General features: G+C 36.5%; 1 protein-coding gene across 1 annotated transcript; it reads left to right on the top strand.

The window, feature by feature from the left end:
* Positions 1 to 3,436: 3,436 nt before the first annotated feature.
* avpr2aa (arginine vasopressin receptor 2a, duplicate a) lies at positions 3,437 to 18,961 on the top strand. Its single transcript, XM_046868781.1, has 6 exons — positions 3,437 to 3,877; positions 12,040 to 12,407; positions 13,597 to 13,842; positions 14,153 to 14,299; positions 16,022 to 16,697; positions 18,446 to 18,961. The coding sequence occupies exons 2-6, from the start codon at positions 12,042 to 12,044 to the stop codon at positions 18,646 to 18,648; spliced, it is 1,638 nt and encodes a 545-aa protein (XP_046724737.1). The 5' UTR covers positions 3,437 to 3,877; positions 12,040 to 12,041; the 3' UTR covers positions 18,649 to 18,961.
* Positions 18,962 to 20,907: the final 1,946 nt, after the last annotated feature.

Below are 20,907 nucleotides of genomic sequence, written 5' to 3'. Positions count from 1 at the left end.
GCATATACAGTGACCCCTGACTCTATGATCGGTGTTAATGTCAAATGAAAGAATTCCACCACATCAACGTTGAGATGGTTTTTCTTTTCCAATCCATTTATACGGAGAGTTTACATCACACATCTCTTTGTATGTGGTTGCTATAGGATTTGTTGCTTGTTACAATAAATTATCGTGTTCATAGTAACAGCGTGACATAGCAGACGCCGTACATGGCCATTTTTTAAGGATATATTCATTGAGTGGTCCAGTTTTCTGTAGGAGTTTGATATTCAGTATTTTTGAAAGAATACTTTATTGATCCCACAGGGAAACTGTTGGATTACAGTTGCACAAACTAACACCAAAGTAAAATATAATATAAGAAGTGTAAAATAAAATATACATTGTTATACACATTTTACACTTATAATGTTAAAAAGCCTAACATATATTAAGTTCTATATCAAGTATATATGCTGTACACTTAATATATTTTTTTATATTATTGAAATATACCTTATAAAATGTGTAGCAGCTGAAATTATTGCACATAATTGGCCAAGATATTAATATTTTAACTGTATGGCATGAAAACCTGTAGCTATAACTACATTGTTTATATCTCTACCTTAGACCAGCTGTTTAACACTCAGAGGTGGGAGTTATATAGTTTATAAAAATTATATCCTGTGGTGCTCTGTGGTGCATATCATTCAGGTTTTTAAACAAAAAACCTATTCAAAATATTCAATATATACAATATTTTCGGTATGATAACCAAAGGATGTGTACTAATTGTACTAACCTTATGAGACTGATGACATTTATTTCGAAAGTAAAATGCCCTATTTGCTTAGATTCCTTTGGTTTTGTGTATCATTCATGCATTATTAATGTGTAATACAAATCCTGGCTTAGGACATCTTCCCGAGTATCATAGCTTGTGGCAGAGCATAATGCTTCATGCATGTTTTCTGTGCGAGTTCTTACCAGTAAGCTCATTCTTAGAGTAACATTAAAGTTCTTTACTGTCATGGGCACATCAGTGTACAGTATCATGAAATTCTTACTTGTCATGCCTCGAAACTACACATAACAATTCCTGACACACCATTCATTCGCCATTCAACCGCAAAAGATTTTTTTCTAAAGATTTCATGTACTGTATAATGTAAAAACTGGTTTGTGTAATGTTTAAAAAAGTGCCATATGTCCAACAGCGCAGTACAATAACAATAGATGCTTGTGTTTGAAAGTTTTGAAGTGTTCCTATTGAGATTATTGATGTGCATAAACTGCCTATGAATCTTGGTTTAAGTGCTAATTGTTCCAGAGCGTCTCCTTCATGAAGAAACTGTTGATATGCCAGGCAACTTTATCATATGTATATCTTTATTAAGAGAAAGAGAGAGCGTGTGCCGACAGCATGGGATGTTGCGTGTGAGAGGAGATTTATTTAATTTTTTTTACTTTTTCTGATCACCCTTTGAGTGTTTCTGCTGTCTTTAAGGTTTCGGTGGTCTTAAATGTATTCTTCAGAATGAAAACATAGGAAAAGTCTGTCTTTTGCTTTCGGACATGTTTCATAAAGCAAAAGTAGAGTATAAAAGATTAGTGTTGAGAATCAGAATCAAAATCAGAATACTTTATTGTTCTCACAAGGAAATTGTTGGGTTAAAGTTGCTGACAAATTAAAGTAAAATAAAGTATACGAAATGTAAAAGTAAATATACATATTATATTATATATCAAGTATAGATGCTGTACAATAGATGAATTTCCAATATTATTGAGATATATTGTATGAAATATATGCAAGTTTTTGCACATATAACAATCATTATTATTGTTTTTGCACTAAAATTATTGCACATAATTGCCCAAGATATTAACATTATATAAGTGTGGCACCAAAATCTATAACTATATCTATAGGAGTAGAGTAAAGTAGAGCAGAGTAGAGTAGAACTTTATTGATCGCATAGGGAACTTTGGTTACATGGCCATTCCTGTTTTTACCACATTGCTTTTGTAACACTTTTGTTCTCTATTTTGAGACCAGTTATTGTGTGAACTTAATAATTCTTTCACAATCTGCTGTATGCATTATACTATCCATTGTGTTCATGTATTTTTTCACACACTGAAACGTTTTGCTCGCTCCCTATGTCCATGTGTGTTTTTGTGTGCTGTTTTTTTTTTCCCAAGTAAAATGCAAAAATGTAAATGAATGTGTATATGTGTACGATTCCGTCCCTCTGATACCACCCAGGGTTTGTTGACAATAAGCAGGATGAAATATTTACACCAGGATAGTATGAATGAATATGAATAAATGATGCCTTGTGTTTTTTTCTTCCTTGTGTTAAGCTTTGGAGTCCAGTAGATATCTGATATCTTGAGCCTCAAGCAACTTCATGACATCTCTGTGTTTGTTCGGAACCCTTATACAATGGGTACAATTTTCAAATCTCTTCAGGATGGCCAAATCCACTGGGAATCCAGTTTCTAAAATTACTGACATTTGAGATCTACAAGCCTGCGCTATGTCCCTCCTGGCAAACTGTCTAATCGAATGACTTTCTTATGAATTGTCAAAAGCTGCCTGCAAGTGTGCTTTGGGTCACTCAGCATCCCATGTAGCAAATTTAGGGTAGTAAAAAAAAATCACCAGAGAAACCTTTTCATTCCCCCCTAAGGAAATCAGTTTTATTTCTAGTCACTGGTGAGAACATCTGGGAAATTTGGCTTGGTGTGGTGGATTAACTCAAGCTGGCTTGAGATCTTCATTGAAAACAAAAAAAAAAAAAGAGTTAGGAAGACACAATATTGGCATCTTCTACCCTCATGTTGGTAGACTTTCAAAAAAACCTGCTGGCAAACGATCGTGGACTGCTGGGTAATGTCACTTTGTGCATGCGAACACTTCAGTATTATGTCATAGACATATCTGTCAGATTGTGGAGAAAGGACAATAGGCGCTATGTGTTATTCTACCCCAAGAGAGCTGTTGCGCATAAGGTTACATGTGTCACCTCCTGTAGCGAATCACATATTCCACTTGTCTGGCACAACACGCCATTATGCTCTTGATCCAGGCCAGAGACAAGGATATGACGGTGGCTCTGAGCCAGATTTACATCTCTTCTCATCCTTGTTTTCTCCTTCAGACCCACAACACATCCTTCTTCCAAAGTGGCTGCTCATTTGCTAAAAGAAATCAATCAGCTCCGAATAAATTCATTTAAATTTAATCATGCAAATCAGCAATCCCACATTACATAATGTGTAATGCTGATTTACTGGTTCCTCCTCTTCTTACAGATCAGGTATGTAGTTCACACCTGAGATGGTTTAAAGGAAGTGTACACTGCAAAAATAAATCACTGTGTTTAAACCTAAGAATATATTTGACCTTATACCTAGGATAGCTGTCAGGACGTTTGAGGCTGGAGAGTTTGTAATAGTACACCTTTTTTTTTTTTTAACTATTTCCTTTCAGAGAACCAGGGAGGGGAGGGAAGAGAGCGAGACAGAGAGAGAGAATGAGGGAGAGAGTGCAGTCTGAGCTCAAATTCAGTTGTATTAGTGCAGTAGTACCATTTCGACCGGGATATAGCCCAAGGACTTGTCCGAGCACTCCAGTCAACTGAAGGATATTTTGATTTGATATAATCTGGGATGACAACTTGATTCGCAAAGGCTTGAATCAAAACATGACCCAACGAGTTTTTTGGTTGATATTTCTGTTAGACTGCTGAAATAACACACCTCTCTTCACCAATCCTGTGGAAATCACGTGCACTGCATAAGGCTGGACAGGTAGACAGAGCGAGAAAAAAAAGGGTCATACCTGGTAACCATCAACAATCCCGGAACAAGACGAGCACAAACAGTAAGTTTGCTTTTGTCTTCTGTAAGATAACAATGGAAAACGAATTCTTGATGCACTTCAAGAACTCATACATTTTTGGTGGACAGGTGAGTAAATGTGTATGTAGTATGACAGGTGACTGTGTGGTTATATTGTACATTATTATAGGAATCCTTGGTTACCTTAAATAGGATAGGACAATGATTAAAGATTTTTTTAAAGGAGGAAAAAAAATAAATGCAATGGCCTTTCAAGGGTTTTTGAAAGACCGGCATGCACTTCAAAAAAATGCATGCCGGGTGTATTGTCGAATGCTGTCTGAGTAATGTAATTACTAAGTAATTACTGTGCAGTAAATAGTCACAGGTGCAAATTAGATAAGCATTAAAAATAACAAAAGATTAACCCGTAACATGGCAAAACCTTGGCACAATAATGCAAATTTGGTCCAAATGTGAGAATTATTGTTTCAAAATACCTTTACGTGTCACCTCTGTGAAATTTTGAATAAAAAAAAAACCCAACTATGCTTTATAAACCAGGTTGGAATAAAATACACTCCATCTTCCTGGATGTGACATTCTGCGCTATTGATTTATCTGTTTTAAGACATGACCTATAGACAGACCCATGATGACAACAGCTCATCAGGGGAACCTTCATTACATAAAAGCTTTAGATCTAATCAGCTTTTTATTTTGCTAGTGTCACTGTGACACTAATGTATTTACCTGCTCTACTTTCTAACCTAAAAAAAGAAAATAGGCTGGTTATTACCGGAAGATAAACAAGCTGGGTGGCATCGCAGTGCGCATTCTTTCTACCTGACAGTGAAGCATGTGATATTTTTTAAGGTTTCAGTGAATTTTTAACAAGTTTGTCTGAAGAAGTTCACTTATTCGAGCCAGCTGTATTGTATGACTCACGTGTAGGAGAATGACGTGACACGTGCTTGTCTAAAAGAAAAAGAAAAACTAATTAGTTTTTTTTTTTAAGATGTTATTCATTCTAATTAATGTGTGATTATGAATTATAATTTTTTATGCCATGTTCTTAGACAGAGTATGATTTAGCATTAAGAGAAGTAAAAAACCAAACAAAAACAACAACAACAAAAAAACAGGGAAGGGACGGATATTTGTCTAACCCTGTCTTGACCATGTGTACACAGCTTGTGCTAATGCTCTGCGCTGAGCGGGTGCATTGGAGTGCTATGTCATCAGTCATGCAGCGTTCAGAAGCGGCACTTAAAGCAGGCGGTCAGGTCAGGTTGGGTCAGGCTGAAAGATAATGTCTAAAATGTATCACGGTATATCACAGAGCCTGAATGCGCATATGCATGTCCTGTGAAAGACGGGTGTCCTATCCAGGGTGTCTTCACGCATCACAATCCTGGGATATCCCTGAGATAGAGCACTAATGATTAACTAATGATTAAAGATGTATTGCACTGTATTGTTAGCCAATAATCTCATTTGATAAACTTTGCCTAATCTACAGTATTACGCTTAAATATTGAATATCAAGATCGTTATCATGATTCAAATATAATTACTTGCTACTAAGTGGGAAAGCCGTGTTTATATTGCCTTTATAAAACTGGCGCACCCAATTCAAACACTGGCAAGAACCGTGACCCAATCGTTTCCCACACTGCCTTGTGCCACCGTATCAGTTGCTTTATCAGAGCATTAAGGAAAAGCCTATAGGGAAACCTATATGCAGTGTTTGCATATTCAGTGTGTTGTCATTTGTGCTGAAACGTTCAGAGAGCTCGTATTAGAGAGACCTCAGCGAGTAAGTCATCTGAACTGCAAAAAGAAAAAAGAAAAGAGAAGCAGATGGAGGTGCATCACTTCAAACTTTGAGGTAAAAGTCAGACACTGAGCAGAAACAATCAGCACACACATGAGGAACTCACATTGCATGCAGCAGCTCTTAGCAAATGTCCTTCAGAAGAACCGTGAGATGGTCCAGCTGCAGAGCCGAACAGCTTTCTGCTGTACAGCTAATGAAACACTTCTCATTTGTTATGTTCAGACAGTGCTCTGCCTCTGAACGTAGACTTTGTTTACTACTTTCTGTAGCCATTTGACTCGACTAACGGCTTTACTGAAGGGTAAAAGATGCAGCTGTGACCAAAACTTTGTGAACCCTCTGTTAATAAACAGCACATGCACCATTTTTATTGGACAAATGGTTTAAGTCACCACTCATCAGCTGCTGGACCAAAATTTGGGCCGAAAAAATTTTTAGCAGATTGAAATGAAAACTTGAAAAAAAAATTGTTTTACATTTTCTTTTTTACGTAATAATTCAGCAATTCAGGTTTTTAAAACATGAACCTTTTTAACCTTTTGTCTTATGGCTTATTTATGTATGTGCTTTTTTTATATATATATACCACAGGGCAATTTATTAATTTATATATTTTTTTTCATATATACAGATTTCTTTTATTATTCTCAAAATTACTTAAAAGCACTGACATCAAATATTATTTTTAATTATGATAAAAAAAATTAACGATGCATTCATTTTTTGTTTATTCTCCGATTCACATTCAGAACAAAAAGTGTGTTGTGTAACATGAAGCTCCGTCGGGAGACAAAACATAACCACATCAAAACGATGTGTATTTATAGTCACAAACCAACAGTTAATGGTTCAGCATTAAAAAGGTAACTATTGTGGCTGTTTAACCATTTTACTTGCTTAGAGCTCGACATGCAAAGCATTGCATGTACAGTATCTGGACCTTTCAGTGTTAAAACTTTCTGAAAAGAAATTGAGCACATCTGATGAGAAGTACACTAAGCGTCAAATACTTACAGCCTGTGTTTATGGATTCATGTAGCTACTGCAAAAAAATCTCATATTATTCATCAGACCATTAGAAAATTTGACCAAATCCTCAATCAATTCAGTTTCAGTGAAACTTCACCAAATGTAGCCTTCAGATTCCTGTTCTTGCCAAACAGGAGTTGAAACCAGTGCATTCTCTTTTGTGCATTCTTTTTTTTCTTGAATGTTGTTTTTTTCCACACCATTTGGTTTCAACTCTACAGACAGTTGTCTAAATCCAAAAATATAAACCTGGCACCAACAACCAAAGTCTAGCTAAATAGAGACAACAAGTTTTTGACCCGAATCTACATGATTTTATACACTGGCTAATTTAATCATCGCATAAAAAAAAAATTAAAATATATTTGATCATGCTGTTTAAAGTGAACTTGGAGAAGAAATGAATGAATGAATAAATGAATGAATGAATGAATGAATGAATGAATGAATGAATGAATATTTTGATCCCTTGGAAGCTGATCATTTTCCTGTGAAGCTCTTCTTTGTTATTTGTGTGAAAAAAGGGAACAACAAAAAAAGGGTAACAACAAAATCAACAAAGGAGTTGTCTTTTCTGAACCAATCTTCCACTGGTGTCCAGGATCTTCTTCTTCTGTTGCCTCTTAGTTAGTTTAATTTAATTCTATTCAATTCAATTCAATTCTTTTTATTTATATAGCACTTTTAACAATGGACATTGTCTCAAAGAAGCTTTACAGAGCTAAAGCGGTTATGAAGTTCTGTAACATAGTGTATAGGTTTAGTGCCTATACTGTAAGTTTGTTCCACATAATTGTAAGTTTATCTGTAATGAGCAAGCCAGTAAGTTATAATGTATATGTAATAGTTGGCAGTTTTAAGGGAAAGCACCCGTGCAGAACGCTGGCCAGGTTTGTAGAACAATGAACAGTGCAGGTTTTAGCATTGTCACCTCATAGGCCACCTTCAGAATCGAAATCATGGATTAAATATCTGCAAAGTTTTGGATGTTTTCCTCATGTTCCTGTATGTTTTCTCACAGTTCTCCACTTTCCTACAAAATAAAAATCCAAAAACACACAGTTAGGTGGATTGGCTATGTTAAATTCGCTCTGAGTGTGAGTCCGGGGGTATATTCTCCCACTGGACACACCACAACCCTTCACTTAAAGCAGTTATTGAACATGAATGGTGAAGATGAATCATTTCAGTGATTAAAAGTGAATATGTTCTTTATAAGTAAGTTTGTCCCTGATGAGCAAGCCGGTGGCGATTTAGAAATTTCAGAAATTGCTTCCAAACTGTATAAACAATGCCATTGATAACAAAAAGGAACATGTAATAATAAAGAAAAACATTTTGAAACTTGTTGAAGTTTACAATAGTTTAAAAGGGTTTACGACTTTACAAGAAACCAGTGCCATTGACGTTTCCTGTATGCCTTCTGGGTTTTAACGTTTCTTCATCTCCTCACCCTTCCTGTGCACACCCATGATTTTTCTGTCTGCGCCTGTGTTTAATTGTCTCATTAGGCCTCATCAGTCTCTACACTTATCCCACTTTGTTTGTCTGGCTCCGATGAAAATTTACTGAGCTGTTTGTTGAATGCGCTCGGTCTGTGTGTTGAACGCGCCTTTGTGTTTCAAACCTAGTCATTTTTTTCTTTTCTTGGTTTTGCTGTTCCTGTGTGTTTCTTAGTTCAATTGACCTTTCTTGCCTTCCTTCATTCCTTAACCCCTTTACTGACCTTGGATTTCATGTGTAGGCTCTTCTTCGTTCGGTAACATCTTTAGGGTTCGCCTTTGGCTTGCTTTGTGTTTTACAGATTTCGAATTTACTGTCACTCCACTCAATCTAATTGAAAATCCAATTGTAATGCAAAGTGCTCCTTATGTACCATATGTCTTGACATGTCATGTGACTTGTAGCCTGGAAATGACTCAAAAGTGGTAGCTGATCAAATGTGATGTAATAACTTATGGTAAGCAAATTCTTTGCTAGTTACGGGAGTTAATTAAGACTACGAGAAACCGTCTTTACGCCATCGACCAAAAAATACAAGTCAGCCTGTTTGCTTGTTCTGTCCTCACCTTGCATCTTAAAAGATGTTGTTTGAGGCTGCCATATTTGTTTTATATCTTTTAATGTGTTAAAAAAAAAAAACAGAGGCTTTGTGTCAAGCAAAATCATTTTATAATCCAATTTCTAGTTTTGTCATTCTATCTCCATTTTTATTGTAACTTCTACTTTATTTGTATAATATTATAAAGTCTTTACACTTAACTTATTTATTCAATTTTTATTCTTTAACCTGTTAATTTCAACTTTTTATTTTTGTATTCTATTATATTCTGATAATATGTCTGTAATTGTATTGTGTATAGTTATTTGTGTATAATTATATGTGCAATAGTTTGTGGACAATTGACAATAAGTTTTGGATTTTTGATTATCCCATTCTATATTTAGTCCCCATTTGCTATTTGGAAGATGTTCCACTAGATTTTAAAGTGTGCTTGTGGACATTTGTGCTCATTCAGCCACAAGGGCATTAGCAAAGATTTATGTAAAGTGAGGACATCTGGGGTGCAGTCAGTGTTCCAATTTATCCCAAAGGGTAATGTTAGAACTTTACATCACTCTGCTCACGATCTTCCACTCCAACCAATGTAAAGTAAATCTTCATGTAGTGTGCACTGTGCACAGGGCTGATGTGATGCTGTAACAGGTATGAGTCTCCTAGTTCAAGTGAAGACAGCAGAAATGTGTGTGTCTTCCGCTTTGTGGTAACCGTCTGGAAAAAAAACATATATGGCTGGGAGGTCAGGTGTCCCAATACTGTTTATATCGTGTAGTGACAAATAAAATTTGAATTTGCTTCTGAAAAGGTTATTTTTCAATATCGCAGGTGGTGATATTTGGAAGCTTGAACTGTAGTTACAGTATCAAGGTAAAGTTCATAAGTAGTAACTCTTTTACCTCCAAGATGAGTATAAATATAAAACTAAAGGCTTTTTCCAGGAATCCAAGTTACTGTTTTATTCCACTGCTGCATTGTCTGTCAAAGAAAACCTAGAAAGTAAATCACCAACTTCCTAGAAATAATAATAGGCAAGCATACCCAGATTGGTTTCTAGGCACTCCATCAAGAATGCAGGACTGACAGCTAAGGGAGTAGAATGTCCAAAAAAACCACAACAAATGTTGCTCAAAGACCACTTGGATTTTAGCACCTTTTGATCAGTGCTGTGTGCGTAGATGAGACAGACTTCTAAGATATATGTGCAGAAATAAACAATGCATACCGAGACTGAAACCTCACTCCGGGGGGCCGCTGAAATGTACAGTAATTAAAGTTCTATAGCAGGCAGTCGGTCTGTTATCTACAACTACAACAAAAGAAGTTGTCATGCAAGATTCAAAACACAGGGGGTAAATCAACACCAGAGTGTTTCAAGAACAAAAGGTTTACACACACACACACACACACACACACACACACAGGTTCAGTACACATTTGTATGCGAATGCAATAATTTTAACTTGCGGAACATAATTTTAAGTGTTAAATATTAGAATTTTGTAAGTATGAGTTTTAAGAGAACTTATTAAGTGGCAAACCGCAACTTTGTTTACTCTCCTTTCCGCACTTTAGGTGTGTTTTTAAATTATTATTCAACTTGTAAACATACACAACAATGCCAGGGGTATAAAAACTTAACTAGCGCAGTGTCACTATGGCTACACACTCTATACCGGAAATAACATTTGTTTTGTGCATACATGAAATCCCCATAGCGCTAGTGTTAGCCGCTAACCAGGAAGTGGCTACAGCTATGGATTCTTTAGCATTTTCATATCCAGCTTCAAGAATTTCACTTAAAATCAGAAACAAACACACACACATACTTACACGTCTGTATTATTATTATTTATTTAATTTATTTTGATCAATTCAATTTGTGCCAATTTTTAATGATTACACAATTTAATCAATATAATGAAGTGTATTGCATTCATTTGATTTACACAATTTTATTTTTATAAAATTTTATTAAATATAATCTGATATATTATTTAACCGAGCAGGCATTTTATTAAAAATAGTTATAATAATAATAAATTATTAATAATAAATTAAGTTAGTAAAAATTGACAAGCATTCTTCCCCTAACCATAGCGAAATTGAACTGAACAATAACTTAAAAACCGAGGTACGTATCGAACCGTGAATTTTGTGTTACACAATCGCTATGTCATCTATTTATCTATTTATCTATTTATCTATCTATCTATCTATCTATCTATCTATCTATCTATATATATATATATATATATATATATATATATATGAATGGCCAAGGGTTCTTTCTTCAATCACACTGACATCCTGTGGAATGATCTGAAGCAGGTTATTGAAGCAAGACGTCCTAAAATTATATACAAACCGAAACAGATTTGTATAATAGAACGTGCCAAAATACCTCCTAATTGCGGCACAGGAATGATCAGCAGCTACAGAAAGCATTTGGTTGAGTTTACCGCCAGTAAAGATCATAGTTCCAATAGTTGGCTAATATTGAGTGCGTCTACTTTTTCTTCACTCAATAGGCTTGATTGTTTCAAAACACTTTTTTGGTGCATCTACGGCACTGAAAAAGATGTCTGCGCTCGCTGTTAAATCGAGAATATAAAGGCTTTATTTATCCTGATCTAGAGGAAAAATCATATCATATTTCCCATGTCTAAATCAAGATCGGTTTAAACACAGTTAATATAAATGCATGGGTGGAGGGTTAAATTTGTGCTGAAGGTTCAATGGGGAATATAAAGAGGAGGTTTGTCTCTGTTTAAGCCTTTGTGAGAACTCAAGTCAGTCCTCAGGGGGGCAATTTTTTCCTGCATATTCGTAATGGCAGATTTGTGAGTCTTCCACAGATGGTAACATTTTGGGAAGGAGGCCCTTGGAAATTGAGAGAGAAGAGAGAGAGAGAGAGAGAGAGAGAGAGAGAGAGAGAGAGAGAGAGAGAATTGTGACATCAGGACATCCTCATAACAAATGCACAAATCCAATGATAGCTAAGGATCATTTTGTAAAAAAAAGGCTTTTCTTACAACAATCTATAATCTTTTCTAATCAGAAATCAGACATTACTTCATGTAACACTACTTAAACACTTTTTAATCAATAAGGGTTTGCTCAACTTTGCTTATAAAACATACAGCAAGCTATCAAACTAACTGGCCAAACCGAAAACTGCCACTTGTATTCTTAAAGCTTCAAGCGGTCACAAGTGCAGCTGATCTGTTGCATGTTCCATGAATCCAGCAATGTAAAATTGCCATTTGTCCCACAGGCATGGAGAATGCTGCATCAGAACCAACTTGGCATGGACCTGACGCACGCACAGAATCTGCGTGGAACTCCTATACAACTCCCTCCCGTGAAAACAGTGGACAAAACGGCTCGTATGGTGGCGGATCGTATTTCTGGCTGCTTCAGAACAGCTCAGCGGGGACCACTAATGCCCCGCTTCCAGCCAGGGTCCGGAACATGGCACTGGCGCAGGCTGAAATCGGCATCCTGAGCTTGGTCCTGGCGCTCACTACGCTGAGCAACGGCTTTGTGTTGTGGGTTCTGCTAAGGAGACGCAAGCACAATGCACCCATGCACCTCTTCATGGTTAACCTCTGTATAGCTGACTTGGTAGTGGCTTTTTTTCAGGTGGGCTTCACTAGAGATCATCTTTTCTTAAATACATCATAATACACACTCACACACATATATGTCAGCATATTTGATTCAGGATAGTTTTTTAGCACATTTTTTAATAATCTCATTTCTTTCAAGCTGGAGAGTAATAATTGTGGCCTGCACAAAATTATTGGCGTCCGCTCTGGGCCACGAATCAGACAAATTAAGACAGTAAATCCATTAATTTAAACCGTCAGTTTAAGAAAAAATCATCTTGGTAAAGTGAGTCATAAGGTCTATTGCTAAGCAGAACTTTGTTTGTTTGTTCTGGTGTTTAATACACCATCAAATAACCACAATATTGGTTTAAACCACAGATTTCTTTAATTTAAGCTCAGACTTTTTTGATGGCCACAGAGTTCTCATTTTTAAAGAATGGAATACATAGGGGATGAAACACAATGGCATTAGTGCTGTTGTAGGAAAAAAAAAACATCTGGATGGTGTGATGCTGTTACCATCACATTTAAGTGTATGCCACGAAAAATTATTTACACCACAACAATCTGGGGTTGTTTACACTCATTTAATTGACGGACAACACGTCATACTTTCCATCTCTCCTTTTATAAATACGTCCGATGCTGTGGAACATTCAACATTTTATTCCATTTTTTTCCCCCAAAGTGGAAAGTGTACTGTTCCAATGCCACGATACCTGAGACTCCCTTCTTGAAGAAAGCAATATTACATAATAAACTTTCTTTTCTGAAAGAAAAAAACACATTTTAATATATTACTAGTTTTATGTAATGCATCAACTAAAGAATTTCATGTGTAGGCTTATATATGATGCTATATTTAATGTAAATGCTCAACAAAATTTAGAAATAATTGAATTTGTATGCTACACTAGTCAAGATGTTGCTGCATTAGTCATCACAGTACATTACAGGACATTTGTGGCATCTATGTATGGTATTTTATTTAAAATTTGCAACAGGGTATTTAACATACTATATATAAATAGGAGTAGATTTTGAATTTATTAAAAAATTCAAAATCTCAATAAATGTTCTAGCAGCTTCATGCCATCTACAAAAAAATCTGAAATAGTAACCAAATACAATAAAATATGGTTTGAACAACTGATATATTGTAAAAAAAAAAATACAAAAAATAAAATAAAGATTTACGCTCTTACATTCCTACCCTCCAGGTTCTCCCTCAGCTGGTATGGGACATTACAGAGAGGTTCCAGGGGCCTGATGCACTGTGCCGCTCAGTGAAGTACATGCAAATCGTGGGCATGTTTGCATCCTCCTACATGATAGTGGCTATGACAGTAGACCGCCATTACGCCATATGCTGCCCCCTTCAGGCCTACAGACTAGGGGCAATCTCACGCTGGAACACACCCATCATGGTGGCCTGGGGTCTGTCTCTTGTACTTAGTGTACCGCAGGTATGAGAGTTCACTCGACTTTTCAGTGACTTACGTAATTGAGAAACATGTCTGGATGCATACATCGTATATTCTCAATTTGGGTATTAATTGCTATTATGACAAATATTTCGAAATATTATTATATAGTAGCTCATAATTGGCACATAAAAATGTCCTATATTTTTATTCGGGGTATTGAATCAGTGGAAGGTGTAATGTAATGTAATACTGACTACAGAAAACAGTTGCTGTCTGGGGTAACACTAGCCTTACATTTTATTGCACTTAGTACCATATTTCGCTGATGAAACCCCTTGTCTTTCCTTAGGTGTTCATTTTCTCCAGGTCTGAAGTAGGGAAAGGGGAATTCGAATGTTGGGGACACTTTGCCGAGCCATGGGGTCTGAAAGCTTATGTGACATGGATGACTCTGGCTGTCTTCATCCTTCCTACCTTCATCATCACAGTGTGCCAGGTAATAGAACTCTTCTTGAATCCTCTGCGGTTGCTATCAGAGGGCAAAACCATTCTCCATTGATTTGAAACATAAGTGTTGATAATACAGTCATGAGGTATCTAATGAGGTAATTAACTTGACCATAATTATATTATCCACAGAGGAATGATTGCTTTACAGGCAGGTAAATTAAAGATAAAGCTACATGATGTGACAGACTGTGTCTCAAAGCACATCATGTACACTAATGTATGATGATAAAACCCATAATGTACTGTACTACATTGTCTCAACATACTACTTAGTAGTCGTGTGTTGTGAGGACAAAAAGTGTTTTATTGCCAACTCAATATTTCAAAAGTTCTGTGAGAATGACTATACATAACATATGGATGTAACTGTTAGAAGTCTAAAGAGTATCCAATACAGAGCAACACATCTCAACCAAAGCATGTCTTTCAGCGAGAATTAGCCTGTTGTCCAGCTACAGTAGCATGACCTTATTGTCCCCCCTATGCATTATTGGAGCTGTGGTGTGTTCATTCTGCAGCATGGTGAACTGCAAATAACCTATAGAACAAACTATTTGGCTACGGTTTGCTAGCTAGCTAAAATGCACAAGCCCCTTAGCCTCTTGTCAATCTCCAAAGTATAGAAGTAATCAAACTTTCTAATGCTGCTAGCTAGATAAAAGGAGTGTAGATACTTGAAACTTCTAATGCTTGATGGTTTTCTGTGTTTGTTTTGTTTTCCAGCCTGTCAAAAGCATTTGGTATTGGCCATCTAGCGAAAAATCATACTGGCAAAACAGAATGCTTGAATACGTTACTAGCTTTTCATCATATTCCTTTTTCTTTAGCAAGGTTTATTTCAAGACCTTCATAACCGTTATACTGAAACATCTCAAATATATTTTGTGGCATAACAATTATCTTGTAATCTTGTAATTATCCTCATTTTTGAGAAAACTAGCCATTTTCTAAATATACATCAAATTAAATTAAATAGCTATTTGCTATTTCTTTAGACTTATTTATTTTAATGATATTTTCATGTTGTTGAAACTAGACATTAAAATATACTTTGACCATTTTATGATTATTTTATGTTAAGGCTATATTATCTAACTCATGACTTGTTTTGATAAGGAAAAAACAAAAAGTGCTGGCCTCATATTTTTATTCCCAACTGCAATTAATGTTAAATTGATTTGATCAGTGACATATGGTTCAATTTCTTTTCCCCATACTGTTCTTTCATTTATTCTCATCATCTCAGTCAGACTTCTTGTAGATCTTGAGCTTATCCTTGGAAAATTGGATGTGAGTTGGAAATATACCCTGGATGAGACTCGAGTCACTTACATTTACATGCTTATTTACACCTACGGGCAATTTTCAGTACAGTAGCTTATCTATACATACAGGATTTTTTTTTTTTTGGTAAATGGGAGGAAATCTGAGATCTCCAGGAAAAAACATGTAAATGGAAAAACATGCAGGCCTCCTCGCAACATTGGTAAACAATCTCTAAGCATGTTAAACAAAGCCAAGTGACTAAGCGGGCTATCGTGTGACATCCTAGTAACTTCCAAGTACTCCCAGAAGCATTTTACCTACGAAAGTCAAATGGAAAATAGAATAGATAAAAATATTGAAAAAAGACACCCTTTATATTTTAATTGATCTAATAAAAAGTCATATCCTCTAGGTAACACTGACACAACTGTGTTCCTCCCAGGTGCGAATTTTTAGGGAGATCCATGACAACATCTACCTGAAGTCGAAGCGGGTGGTGTCGGCCGACTCGAAGAGAAATTTAGTTCTCTTCAGAATACCCAGTCTGCGAAATCAGAACGACAAAAGCAGAGAAAAAGAAAGAGGAAGAGGATCCACATTGAAAGATTCCAGAAGAGGATTCCATCGGAGGAATAAAAGTGACTCATCCCAGTCATTCTGCAATGCCCGTGACTCCCAGCATACACTGCAGCCAGACTGCTGCAACTGTCTCTTTCAACACAGTCAGGGTACACATGAGCTACAATACAACACTAAGTCCCCTGATGTACTGCCTCCCACACTCACCCACACACACTCTACCATAAATCAGAGCAACTCAGCAGTTCACGGGCCTTTTCCTGAAGGTGCGGCTGATTGTTATCGGACTTCCGTGGATTACTCTGAGCCCTACGCCAAGTCATTTGAGACCCCTATGAAGAGTTGTAATTTAGTTCCTTCTGTCAGGGCTTCGGTGTCCATTTCACGCCCGGTGACTCCTCCCCCTCCGGGTGTATCCAGGGCAATGTCCAAAACACTGAGGATGACCTTAGTCATAGTGCTGGTCTATACCATGTGCTGGTCACCCTTCTTTACAGTGCAGCTCTGGGCCGCTTGGGACCCAAACCCACCAGATCAAGGTGAGTTCACTAATTGAACCTTTAAATCTCATCACATACCTTTTCTGCCATATGGGGTTCTTTTTGAAACCTCGAAACCTTGTGGGTTGTTCCCACAATGCTGGAGGCACACAATAGTATAGAACGTCTTTGGATGCGGTATGACACACATTTTCATTAACTTGTAACTTGGAAACCCAAACCCACAAGCACACTCCATAATTTAGTGGAAAATCCTCCCAGAAGATTCCAACAAATTGGGACTAAATGTAGAATGCGATGCTCAAAAAGCACATACCGTACTTATGACCAGGTGTCTGCAAACTTTTGGCAGTATAGTGTATAACAAAATATTGCAAGCTGATTCACTGAATGTGCAGTCACATTTAAACCCACTAAATTAATGTCACTTAAAATATACATTGAATAATTGGTTAATACTGCAATGCATTACTCCACCCCACCCCTTTTCCAATGCATACCAAAGCCAAAAAATCACCATGCATTTGGCAATATGTTGTTTTAGGGACAGATTAGTAATAATGGAGTCCTGAGCAGAAACCTAAGCAGGGCTTCTTCTTACCATCCTGCTTCACATGGACCAATGCATGGAGCCATGACTGCCCTCTCAGCCTAACATATGCAATATGAACAAGCGCTATCTTGAAAGACAGCACTGACAGCATGTTGAGTCTTCTCTGGCCAAGTTTTTTTTTTATCTGACCCAGTACCAAGGTGTGTTCCTGGGGCTTAAAAAGAAGCTTATGTAGGTTAGGTTATTTATTCCAACCAAGCAAAAGACACATGTTAAAGTCTAGTGAAAGACATCTGGTGGAATCAGGTGTTTTCTCTGGCTTGAAATTCTATACCCACACCAGATCACAAGACTGGGTCTTGTTTGGGTTTTTAAATTACCTTTTTAGCTCCATACAACAGCTAGGACTTCAAAAAACACTCATTGGTTTCAAATGATTCTGTGACTTTCCATTCATTGGCTTTTTTACTATGTGTGTTACAGCCTAATAGCCATTCCCTTGGAATCTATACTAGCTTGAGGGCCCCCTAGTGGCCAGGGCATGTGCCTAGTGATTAATCATTCCCAGTAAAGCACAAACACGTCAATTATCAAGGAAAGTCCTTCTCGCATTGCTCTTCATCAGTAGCACCTCATAACGGTTAACACCTTTTTATAGAAACTCTGACGTCAAGCCTACATGCCAGATGCATGGAATCTGTAATGAGTTATGGTTTGTGTTGCATGGGTTAGTAAAGATTTAACAATGCAATACAGGACTTATGAATAGTTATATAACAGTGCGACAACACGATAACTGTATATATTTGTTTCTGGTGTAAGAAAAAATGACAAACTGAAGCTTGAAATTTAATGTAATGCCAATGGCGTTTGCTTTCCATCAATAACACAGCACAGTCAAGTACTAAATTGAAGTTATTTTGCAAAAATATATATAAACAGGCTTATTGAGATTATATACATTGTGCAGTCATATAATTTGTGTCTTATAGGTTTACTTTTTAAAAACTGGGCCCTGGTTTTATTCATATGGTACATTCATACTATCATATCTTTACAAGGTGGCTATGAGTAATAATATAATGCCCTATCCAGGGAAATCTAATTTGTAAAAATGATAATTGAGACAACAAGTTAAAAAAGTGCCTGTCTTTTATAGTAAACTATATAAATATATAAATTCAGTATCTGCATACAACCCATCTATCTTTCTGTTTCTGTCTCTCTTTCTCAGGGGTGGCCTTCACTATCCTGATGCTGCTGGCCAGCTTGAACTCCTGCACGAATCCCTGGATCTACACCGCCTTTTCCAGCAGCGTCTCTCATGAACTCGTCTCCATTCTGCATTGCCGGCCTCTAATGGCTCGCAGGGGCTCTGTACCTGATGACTCTAGTGCTATACACACTACCAGCACCACCAAGGACTACCCGTTCTGAGCCACTGACACACACACACACACACGGGTGAGCCGATTTACAAATTAGAGCCAAGCTGCAGACAAAAGAAGATGAGCCATGCAACGAGAGATTTACTGTCGGGAGATATCGTGCTTGATTGGCCTAATCGCATTGTGGAATTTACCACAAAGGCCAAGTAGGACACAAACATGAACTGAAGAACATAGTCATGATGGGAACAATTAGATAGATGTTATGTCATGTCTACAAAAACATGGAGATACTTGAGACACTTCACTCTGAACATATGAAGAGCATATCATTATTTCTCAAACACTAATTTTCAAAAGAACTAGATATATATATATATATATATATATATATATATATATATATATATATATATATATATATATATATATATATATATATATATTTTATCAAATCAAAAAGCTCCTAAACCAAGAGCATGTAAAGACTGCTTAAGAATTCTTGATGGAAAAAAGCAAAATCATGCCTAAGTCTTTTGCCCCAGTCATTCCCGAGCATCATTTATCACTCTGTTGTTACTCCTTATCAGTCTTTCTGCTACAAAAAAAAATCTCACTTTTGAGCTTGATGGAAAGTATCAGTGAGAAGAATGACTCCGGCATTGGAAACTCCATCAAAGAGACATGAGAAAGTGGCGATGAATGATGTAATAAACAGGAAATGAATGCACATGGAATATGGATAGAGAGAGAAAAGAAAGCAGCGTAAGATACAAGTTACACAGGAACTACACACTGAAGACATCAGGGATAATTGGGTTTAAATCACAGGTTATTTAACAAACACAGTACCAGTGTTGCACCAGTTTATCTCATGTTGTATTACACCGGATCTTTAGCTTGACTGTTTTGAAGACCTGTGGGATATTCCTTCACATACACTCTCTGTTGTATGATTTATTGGACCATGCAGCCTTTGTAAACATAATCTAATGAAGTGGTTCCCAAATTTTTTTTTAGCAATAAGTACCCCATTACTCCATCATTAACCTTATCAAGTGTCCCTTCATTGAGACTAAATGAAAGAATAAAAGGTTATGAAATAATGGATTAATTAGATGTATTTTACATTGAGAACTTAATGAGACAGCTGTATATCATATCTATCAACTGCTTCAGCACTTTGGTAGAAAAGAGGCCACATGCAAAGTGCAATTTCGAACTTAAGACAGTGTCCATAAGCTCTCAAGCAATGAAAAAACTATGTACATTTCCATCTTCACATCTTCTCTGTCACAGATTGAATTTCTTCAAGAATCCATTCAGACATACACTATATGAACAAAAGTACTGAGACACCTGACTTTTCCAGCCATATGTTCTTTCTCTAACTATTATCACAAAGATGGAGGCACACAACTGTATAGGATGTTTTTCTGATGTGGTAATGGCCTTCTATAAAGCTCTCACTTCAACCATACCGAACACCGTTGGAATGAATTGGAACACCGACTGCACCTCAGTCCTCCGCACTTTAAATCAGTACCTGACAAAGTGTTGATGTTTGGATGTTGGTTCTTCTTACTTTCCTTTGAAGGTTTCTCCAGAGTATACATTTATAGTTTTACTACTATTTGGAAAAATTGCAGCCAACTTTTTCAATCATTTATCGCTTTCTGTTGATGTAGAAGTGTAACAATTAACACAAACCAGAAGGGAATTGAGTAAATGGCAGTAAATATATTAAAATAATGAATTGCATACCTGAATAGTATTCAAATACTATTAGTAAAAAATAGCAAAAAAAAAAAACTTTCCATCTGGGGACCACCCGTAGCGGGCCGCCACTGAACTGACCATGCTCATATACACCCTGGGGTACATCTACACTTAGTTGGGAATCACTGATTTAATGTATAAAGCTAATATTTAATCAAGTAAAATAAATAAATATGTCAGAGTAACATTGTGCCTTACATGTCACTGCAGACCAAATGTGCAATTACCTTGCAGTCATGGACCCTAGTTATATTTGAGGCTCATTGCAGTTTCCTCTATTTACCGCATTTGTGAACGGCTTTCCGAGCTTTTTCTTATTGATATTGTAATTTATTAAAGTGCAATAAATGTATGCAAACATTGTCATGTTGTATTATAATGGTTTATAATTTCAGGGGGAAATTGTGACATGTTTTCCCAAAACTATTTTCTTGTGTTACATACAACAATAATAATAAAGAAATGTTTGATTTTTATCTGACTGAGGAAAATCATACATGTGCATGACAGGTTACTGTTCTTGTGAAGT

This window comes from Silurus meridionalis, chromosome 16 (assembly GCF_014805685.1).
Source record: "Silurus meridionalis isolate SWU-2019-XX chromosome 16, ASM1480568v1, whole genome shotgun sequence".
Lineage (NCBI taxonomy): Eukaryota > Metazoa > Chordata > Actinopteri > Siluriformes > Siluridae > Silurus > Silurus meridionalis.
The sequence above is the reverse complement of the archived record's forward strand: the minus strand, read 5'-3'. Positions and strand labels throughout refer to the sequence as shown.

Excerpts from the sequence above, each read along its gene's own strand:
- avpr2aa (XM_046868781.1), top strand. The coding sequence starts at position 12,042 with ATGGAGAATGCTGCATCAGAACCAACTTGGCATGGACCTGACGCACGC. Across the intron at positions 13,843-14,152 it reads TTGTACTTAGTGTACCGCAG|GTGTTCATTTTCTCCAGGTC; the intron begins GTATGAGAGTTC and ends GTCTTTCCTTAG. Across the intron at positions 16,698-18,445 it reads CCCAAACCCACCAGATCAAG|GGGTGGCCTTCACTATCCTG; the intron begins GTGAGTTCACTA and ends TCTCTTTCTCAG.